Source organism: Mytilus edulis, chromosome 4 (genome assembly GCF_963676685.1).
Source record: "Mytilus edulis chromosome 4, xbMytEdul2.2, whole genome shotgun sequence".
NCBI classification, from domain to species: Eukaryota; Metazoa; Mollusca; class Bivalvia; order Mytilida; family Mytilidae; genus Mytilus; species Mytilus edulis.
Genome location: NC_092347.1, coordinates 58,778,515 through 58,788,303, shown reverse-complemented (window position 1 = coordinate 58,788,303; position 9,789 = coordinate 58,778,515). Strand labels below are relative to the sequence as shown.

The window sequence follows — 9,789 nt, the reverse complement described above, 5'->3', positions numbered from 1 at the left end:
GTAGCGCCCACCTCATAGTATTAAAAAAATAGAACCACAACTACAAAAAACAACACATTTAATAATATCCGATCAGAATTACAAATACAACATCATATATATAACATAATACATTAATTTTGGATAGCAAAGTATCCTAGGTGACACGTCTTATAGAAATATGAAAGAGAGACGAAATATACCAGAGGGACAGTCAAACTCATAAATAGAAAATAAACTGACAACGCAATGGCTAAAAATGAAAAAGACAAACAGAAAAACAAAAGTACACATGACACAACATAGCAAACTAAAGAATAAGCAACACCCACCCCACCATACAACTATAGGGGTTATCTCAGGTGCTCCGGCAGGGTAAGTAGATCCTGCTCCACATGTGGCGCCCGTCATGTTGCTCCTGTTATATAACAAATACGGTAAATATTCTAATTCGGTAGGACACATTCATGAAAAGGAAGCCTTCAAGGGGATTGTAGTTATTACGTAAGGGACATATCAGATATTATCTGTGAAACGATTATTCCATACTTGAACGGCCAACCAACTTGTGGCGTCCATAAAATTTACGAACTCTTGGTTTAATAGCTTCCTTGTGAGCAGCAACCATCTATCAAGAAAATCATTATAGGAAATGTAAGCACGGGAATATCGTATCAATTGGGAGATATATACCCCGTATGCAGGTGCAGCTGGAATGTTGCTACTTGGAAATGGAACTTTCACAATTGGAAAGCTGAAATCATCTCTTTTGTCGTAAAGTTCTGTTTTCAACCGACCCTCATTGTCAATTTCTAGATGCAAGTCAAGATATGAGGCCGACTTAACTGCAATCTAATTAAAAACCGATCTCTCATCGCTCCTGTTTCTGATATGTCGCGTGGGAGATCTAACGAAACCGGCTTTGAGGTCACATGTGAGTGAACTAAAAGTCATGAATTTATAAAGATATGCAAATGAGTTGACGACCTATTAATAAGCCAATCAAAAAAGTTTATGAATTATTATGACTGACGATTTCGTCGTAAATAAAATGAGTTACATCCCTTTGCCTTACGTTAAACTTTCAAGATCGTGGAAGACTCAATTTCATTGGTCGAAAAAGACACACCTACGGAGGTCACTCACATGTGACCTCAAAGCGGGTTTCGCTAGATCTCCCACGCGACATATCAGAAACAGGAGCGATGAGAGATCGGTTTTTAATTAGATTGACTTAACTGTATCTGTGGTATCCTTTATCTCTAGTTCGACGGGATAGATGCGTTAAACATAGTCACCAAATTTTGAATTATTTAGTGGTACGGAACATCATCTATATAGCGGAAAGTAAAGTTATAGGATATTGCTAACATCTTATCTTTCTTCCTAATAACGTATGACTCGTATGGATCAACCAATTCGTCATGGTGTCCATAAAATTTACGGAGTGCAACTTTGTACGAGCAGTTTCTGCTTAAGGAGCACACTACTGTATATATGAAGTCCATATAGTGTGAACATGCACGAGCATCAGTACGTCGCAATGAAGCTACAGACCAGATATTCCCGGAACGTTATAAATAGTAGCTGCGAATACGTAGCTGTTTTAAAAGGTCCTTTAGATGATTTTGATATTTGCAAACCGTAAAAAAAAAAATTCAAAGGACAATAGAGCTACGTTTTCGCAGCTAGATAAATAGATAATAACGAACATGATATTAAGTTGTCTTTTACCAATTTAAAGATCTCATATAAAAAATTTGTCATTTGTTGATTAAAGCTTTTTAACTATTTAAAGATTACTACAAAACAAGTAAAAGTTTTAAAGCAACTTGGTAATGTGATATACATGGGAAATAACCTTGCACGTAAAAGGAAAAAGCAAATCGACTGAAAACTAGAGGTGAAAATGAATGAAATTGATTATTTTTATTGATGAAGTGATCATCATAATATTTCAACTATATTAATGATACATGCATGGTTACATTCGATAAACAAGAATGATTATCAAATGCTCAAGAGAAAACGTTGTATTTAGAATTATAAAAATAAACTTATTTCATTTCGTTTAGAATTACCCATTTATATTCTATGAATTATTTATCAACACTCATTTTACATTAGTTGGTATCCGGTAATTTGTTAATTTCTGTTTAGTTGAATTCATTATTTCAAAGAAATATCAATATTTAAACTCAAATTTCTTAGAAAAAAAATCATCATTTCAATGAAATGTAATTATTTAATTTCAGTTTCTAGAGAAATATAAATACAAATCGACCAAATAGAAACCATGTTCAATTACCTGATAATAAGTCTTCTTTCCTGAACGACGGCATGTGGTTATTCCAAAAAGGGTATACATATGCATGACAAAAACGATAGTTTTCTATTTTAAAGTCATTTGATGTCCTTTTGAATTACGTGTCACTTGTTAAGACATGGCGTTGACGCGAAGTTTTGCCGATCTAAGTTGTTCGATATGTATGTATGATTTTGAGGACCCTCGACTGCTTCCATGTTTTCATACTTTCTGTCTACGTTGTATTGATGGCGTTATTGCAGCTGAGTACAAAGATGGGACTTTCAAATGTCCTTTGTGTCCGGAAATAATTCAAGTCCAAAGAAATGGCTCAAAAGGATTTCCCATCAATACATTCTTAGAAAGGGATTTTAAACTTCGAGATATAACATGCGACGTTTGCGACAAAAAAAGGCATGCTGTGTCTAAATGCCGTGACTGTGACCAAAACTTCTGCCACAAGTGTGTAGATAAACATGAAAAAATGCAATGTACTTCTTCACATATCGTCCATTCAATCCCGTCAATATCAAAACCACGCTTACCATCCTGCAAGGAACATGATATGGAAAAATTTGAATATTTTTGTGATTCTTGTAATGCTGCCCTATGTGAAGTTTGTATCAAGTATGGCCACAAATATCATCCAATCCAGGATCTTTCTTCTGTTGCAGATACGCTAAGGAATGATATCAATCCATATCAACAAAAAATTAAAGAGTTACCGGATTCTTACAATTATAAAAAACAGATTGCTAGACAACAACAGAAACTAGATCATGACGAAAATGACGTAATGGACGCAATAAAAGAACAAACAGAAAAGTTTAAACAAGTGGTTGATGATGTCCGCAACGATTTTGTGCGTCAACTTTTAGAAGCTCTCTCCGACTCTAAGAATGAAATCAAAGATAAAAAAAGGCTTTGTTACTAAAAACTGTGAAGCAGCTAATCACTTAAAACAATTTGCCAAGCTGTTTGTAAAAAATGCCAATGACTGTGATGTCATCAAGTATGGACCTATCTTAAAAGAAAAGTTGCACAATTTAGAGTACGGGAATACTGATCTACTTAATTTAAAGAAGATTGAATTTATACCGCAGGATATATCGCTGAATGATGTAAAGAGGCTCTTCGGATTCTTTAATCCCGCAAAATACGATTTTTCGTTCACTGGTGGTGTTAATATTGTCCAATCGTTCCACAGCTCTCTGGAAGACTGTACTATTACGTCTTTGACATTCATGCCAGACACCAGCTTGTGGATTTGTATGGGCAACAATGGTGTCTTAGAACGATACAGCTTTAATGGCCAGAAAAAGGCGCAAATTCGATTGGAACACAGAATAGACGCAATTGCGTCAGACAGTCATGGGGTCCTCTATGTAACTTGCAATGCGGAAAAGAAAATAATAATGTTTAACAAGAATAAATCAAGAAAAAGAGAACATTTTATTGATACCGAAATGTGTGTTAGAGGAATAGCTATAGATAAGAATGACCATATTGTTGTTGGGTTAACAGAACGTGATGTGTTCTTTGACTCCACATATCCTCAGATAGGTTCTGTGACCCTTATTTCACAAGAGAAAATCGTCAACAAGTTACACGGTGACGATTTTGTACAGTATCCAGCACGTGTAGCTGTCAATTGTACTGGTGCTGTTGCTGTATCAGACTGGATCGGTCTGTGTGTCAAAATCTTCAAGAAAAATAAAACAGTAGGCTTTTTCGATGGGAAAAGAAATGGTTTCCGACATTTTCTTCCCCGAGGAATTTGTTCAACCAATGATGGAAGTTTTATAATTGTTGATACCTCTTCTAATTGTCTTCACTGGATAACAGAAGATGGCAACCTACAAAGAACCGTAGAAAGTAAAGGTAAAATGGGTGAACCATACAGCGTCACTGTTGACAACCATGACGGGATATGGATAGGCACTAAAGATGGAAGAATTGTACAATTGTGCATTTGATAAACTTGAACACAAAAAAGGCATAAAGATCATGATAGGTAATAATCATTGGATTGATTAAAATAGTGTACCCCTTTAATTTGCTATGACTTATCGATTGTGTTTGTTATAACTTCTGTCCATTTAAGTACTTTTTATTGTGCGATGCAATTTTAATGGAATGATTTTCACAATAGACTTCAAAAAGTTTCAGTAGAATAATTTAAAACAAATACGAGCAAATACTTAAAGTTGTTGCTAGTAACGATATGTTTTGTTGTCATATAGATTGTAAAACCACTTTGAAGTCTATTACTTTTAATTGAATATGAATAGTTCATACGAGAACTATATAATTCCTCATTTAATATTGATAAAATCCTCGTAATGAGAGAAGATAAATACTATTGGGTTATTAGTATTGATGAAGTATTATGACAAAAAGTTGATTTCATGAATAAGATTAAAACAAAGGCGTTTCAATTGGGTCACATGTCAAGTTTATATTTTCAGTAGATAGTTTTTTGTTCATCATTCATGTTGACAAGTCTCAAGTGATATCATGTGCATACATTGAATATTTCTTATAATACGTTAAAACCGTAGTGGTAACATGGATTCATTAACTTTAAACAGTATGAAATTCATAGGAAAACTGAAAGCAGGTGTGAATAAGCGACGGACGAGAAAGAGTTACTTTTGTACGCTGTGTAAAGAAGACTTCAAGGATCCTCGACTCCTCAACTGTTACCATTCTTTCTGCAGATTTTGTTTAGATGAGTATCTGATGGTGAACTATGAGGATGGAAACTTCCCATGCCCACTTTGTAAAGAGATGAACATTGCCCCTGTCAATGGGTGTAGAGGTTTACCGAAAAACGAATACATAAAGATCAGTGACAGTAGCTTCCCAATTAATTGCGACCTTTGCGAACATAAAATAAAAGCAGATTCAGTATGCAAAGATTGCAATACAAACTTGTGTAAATCTTGTCTTATTAGCCATATAAGTATGCAAGGATCTAAATATCATAATGTTATAAGTCTAGGGAAAGGGAAAGAACAGATAAGAACATGTTCTATACACACAAAGGAAGAACTGTTATATTATTGTGATACTTGCGAGAAACCTATTTGCCACACGTGCAACACAACGGAACATAAAACCCATCGTAGTAAAGATATAGCAAGTATGGCAACCATTTTAAGAGAGCAACTTGGAACATCGTTGAAAACGGTCACATCAAATACGGATGCAAATGACTTTCAAAATAAAGTTGCTGAACAAAAACGGAAAATCAAAGCGTATCAAGAAGATGTTATCGCCATGATTGATGAACGGACGAAAGAATTACATAGACTAGTGAATGAGATACGCGGTGAATTTGTAAGGAAAGTTGTTAACGAAAATGAAGAAAACATAAAACAACTAGAAAATAATATGAACACGTTGAACACGAATGTAGCTGCAATTGAGGAACTTCTAAAATTGGGAAATATATTTTTACAACACGCTTACAATATAGATATTGTAGTCCATACACCGAAACTTCAGAAACAATTAAAAAAATTACAGAGATTAGACGTTCAAATTTCGGAAATTAAGCTTAAACACTTTTCTCCATCACAAACTGGCATTACAGATTTTGAAATAGAGAAAATATTTGGAACATTTGATAAATTGAATAAAAGACCAAAACACATTCAATCAATTTCCAGGCTTTCAGAATTACGTTGCTCCTACTCCGACGAAGATCGCCGAACTAAATCAATTCGCTCACATCGTTCATTTGATGCGTCATCTTCTTCGCGCTGTAGAAAAGCATTCTGGTGTTCCGAAGGTACAGTTACTGGCTTGACATTACTACGGGACGGGTCTGTTTGTGTTTGTCTCGGAGGTGAAGGTATTCTTGAAACCTTTACCACAACCGGTCTTCGAATTGGACACAAGAAGTTTCATCATCCAATTGACGATTTAGTTGCAGCTAGAAATGGATCTCTTTATATCAGTTCAAACTCAGAAAAAAGAATATTCAAACTTGTAAAGGAAAATAAGGAGATATTTGCTGAGACACGTTCTTGTGTACGGGGACTGGCAATTGATTTCGATGAGAATTTAATTGCTGGAATGACAGAAAAGGGTTCTTTCTTCGACAGACACCAAGTTGGACATGTCACTGAAATATCAAAGACACATAAGGTTAAGAGAGTAGTAAATGACAACAAAATTAGGTATCCAGCAAGAATTGCGATTGGTAAAAATCGACGCATAGTCGTTTCTGATTGGATACAACTCTCTGTCTTTATCTGTAATGGGGACATACTTATTGGAACGTATCCTGGTATTGTTGACTCAGAACAGGAATTTATACCACGTGGAGTTTGTTGTTTTGAAAATGGTGACATAGTTGTTGTAGACATTTCTACAAACTGTCTTCACTGGCTGTCACCTGAAGGAAGACTTCGCCGGGTTGTGCCCCTTGATAATCAGGAGGCTTGGAGTGTAACAGCCGATCAAAATAATACTGTCTGGATAGGCACAAACAATGGTTATGTTTTTCCGGTAGAACTATTAAGTTAATACTTAAAGGGATAAAATCCTCAACTGAGAATACACATACTATATATATACAAGATTTTACATTCATTTTGTTATCGATATATTGCTGGCTACCGCAAAATAGCGATTTATATATGAGTTTTTCTATTTTCCGGTCTTAGTTCTGATTTTCAGTATATTAGTTACAGTAAGAATTAACAAAAATATACTGAGAAACATGCAGTTTGATACAAAATCTATAAACATTCTTTAAAACATTTATACATAAACAAAGTACGTGTGTTATGATTGTTATAATTGTCATTATTTTCTTTTTTAGGTAGTCTCTAAAACAAATTAAAAACATAGCAACTCGAAACCTATAAAAAAAACTAATGATCTCAGGTGCTCCGCAAAGGAAAGTGGATCCTGCATTGTGGCCACGGTGAATTTTTCAAATATTAAAATAATTGTGCAATAAAAATCAGATTTAGATAGCTGATGACTAATTTAGCCTTCAAAGTGGGTTTATAAGAAAGTCGAGATTATTTTTTATCCTTTTTATGGGTTGTTTACTGTTTGACTGTCCGTATTTTTCGTAGGTCCAGAATTTTTGGTAGTATAAAAACAATAAGATGTGGTATAATTGACAATGAGACAACTCTTTAAAAGACACCAAAAATGACACATAATTAACCGTTATGGGTCGCGGTACGGCCAAAAAGTATTGAGAACGGAAATTGGACAATGGGGTCAAAGAAACAACAACCTGATGAAAGAGCAGAAAACAGACAGAGCTAGGCTCTTCAACACAGCGAAAAAACCCACACCCGAGGCGAGCTTCAGCTGGCCATACATAAAAATGTGTACTAGATCATGGAAAACGGTCATCATACAAAACTTCAAAACATATAAATGAACTCAAAATAAAATAAAATTGAGGGGCGCCGCAATGATGCTTGAAAGTTATGGAAAGTAGTATATTGACACAAATGGCTCCTGATGGTCATATATTTTGTTTGTGCCCAAATTATGGTGATCCTCATAAACCGACAAGGCAACTGTTTCATCATAACACCGTAACAAGGGTTTTTTTCTTCTTTTTCTTGAATAATCAGATGATATTCATCAGGTGAAAGTCTGCTGTCTGCGTTTGTGTAAATTGGTGGGAAAGTACTTTCATTATTTGTCTATCTTGACTTAAAAAAATTCAAAAGGTTTATCTACAATCTGTCGGGAAATATTATGCAGTTACTGTTTTACTCACAGCCTTTCACAAATGCAGTTATGGCAGATGTGAAACAAAGATTTGTGTCATACTTCCACCACAAGTGCTTATAGAATACTTGTCAAATTCTTTTTTTTTTTTAACTTTTTGTTCCATGAGACTATATTTTTTTTTTTATCAAATAATTTCGATGTGATTGATTTGACTTCTTTCCAATTAATTAGTGTTGGTCTGATCCTGGAACAGTATATCTAACATAATATATATATGTTCCTGGTCTGATAGAGTAATTCTTTTTTTCTTATGTCATCAATTGCTTTTCCTTTTTGCAAATAATATAAACAGTCAATATTTCTATAGTCAGTAAGCTACTTTAGCAAACTTTAACAAAATGTTAAAATGAAAGAAATGACTATATCTGTATGATGATAAGATAACGTATCCATCAAAAATACATTGCATAATTGGGTTTAGGCGTCCTTGTTTAATTCCTTCGAGATGGAAACACCTTCCTTAAGGAAAGCTGATTTTTAGTATCTGCTTAGTTAGAGGCCTAGGATGGGATAGATCTGCGCAATGCTAGGCGGTGATGTGGTAGAAGTATGGAGTGAAAAGTACATTATATTGATTTTAATTAACTGATAACAAAATCATTATATTCATACCAATAAAAACAATTTTTAAATATTTAATGACAGTGTTGAATAGGTTGATATGTTTATCAAGATCGTATCTAAATTTTCGGGCTTGGTTTACAACATCACCGTAAAATCTTAAAAGGATGTGCTATTCCATGTGAAATAAGTTTTCTACAGGTACAGCTAAACTTGCTGACCAAATCTTTGTATCTACAAAAGTAATTTGTGGTAACGAAATCCCTGCCTTAATAATATATATATTTATCCTGCAATTGGGTGTTCTTCTATACAAATACAGCCCTACAGATATCGCTATGCTGTATCTGTATACTATACAGATATAGCTTTAAAGCTCCGCCCACTGCCGGACTGAGTATTGTATGAACCCGCGTGACCTCAGAATGTGTATTGCAACTCCATTCCAATGACGTATTAAACTACAATTTTCCGATAACATACACACATGAACAGCAGCCTTTTCTACGATGACAACTACCGATTTCAAAACTTGAATGTGCATGATTGTGTAACAAAAAAAACCATGTCAATTTCAGCATGCATGTTTAGAGAATGTCGAGACTGAAGCGTAGGACAACTCGTACACTTCCTGTTTCAAATTGGACAATGGTTTGTTATTTGTTTTTACTGTTGAAATTAGTTGTTATGTTAAAATAGATAATTATTCACCTGTATTATTGTTGACAATTCGAGATTCTTTTTTGCGAACCCGTCTTCAGCTGAATTTGTGATTACTGTATCGTATTACTACACGGGCCTCAAGGGATTTCAAAACGAAAATAAATGCAAAAAACATGCTTTTTTTGTGTCTTTCAAAACACAAATAATATACAGAATTAATTGCAGGATAAAGACAATAACTGTTTAGTGTCTTTAAATATCAGCTGTATTTGTACTCGGCTCGAAACAGGTCGAATAACTCGCTAAAAGCTCGCATACACCTTGTTTCCTAGCTTTGTACAAATACAGCTGATATTTAAAGACACTAAACAGTTATTGTCTATGTTAGCGACAATAAGTGAAATTAGGCATTAAGCTTAAATCCTAGGCAATAAGCTAATGCCTAGGCATTAAGTTATTGCCTGAAAATTTATTTCCTGAAATTTTATGATGATTATTCATCCTAT

The 9,789-nt window shown here is 34.4% G+C and overlaps 2 protein-coding genes across 2 annotated transcripts; both read left to right on the top strand.

Annotated features, from left to right (window-relative positions):
* The first annotated feature begins 2,319 nt into the window (after window positions 1-2,319).
* On the top strand, window positions 2,320-7,079 carry LOC139520077 (tripartite motif-containing protein 2-like). Its single transcript, XM_071312498.1, has one exon. It carries the CDS (start codon window positions 4,853-4,855, stop codon window positions 6,818-6,820), a length of 1,968 nt encoding a protein of 655 aa, XP_071168599.1. The 5' UTR covers window positions 2,320-4,852; the 3' UTR covers window positions 6,821-7,079.
* Window positions 3,184-4,260, top strand: LOC139521459 (protein brain tumor-like). Its single transcript, XM_071314934.1, has one exon. The coding sequence runs from the start codon at window positions 3,184-3,186 to the stop codon at window positions 4,258-4,260; it is 1,077 nt and encodes a 358-aa protein (XP_071171035.1).
* Window positions 7,080-9,789: the final 2,710 nt, after the last annotated feature.

Bases quoted from the DNA above. Each gene is read 5' to 3' on its own strand.
- LOC139521459 (XM_071314934.1), top strand. From the start codon at position 3,184: ATGAAATCAAAGATAAAAAAAGGCTTTGTTACTAAAAACTGTGAAGCA.
- LOC139520077 (XM_071312498.1), top strand. From the start codon at position 4,853: ATGGATTCATTAACTTTAAACAGTATGAAATTCATAGGAAAACTGAAA.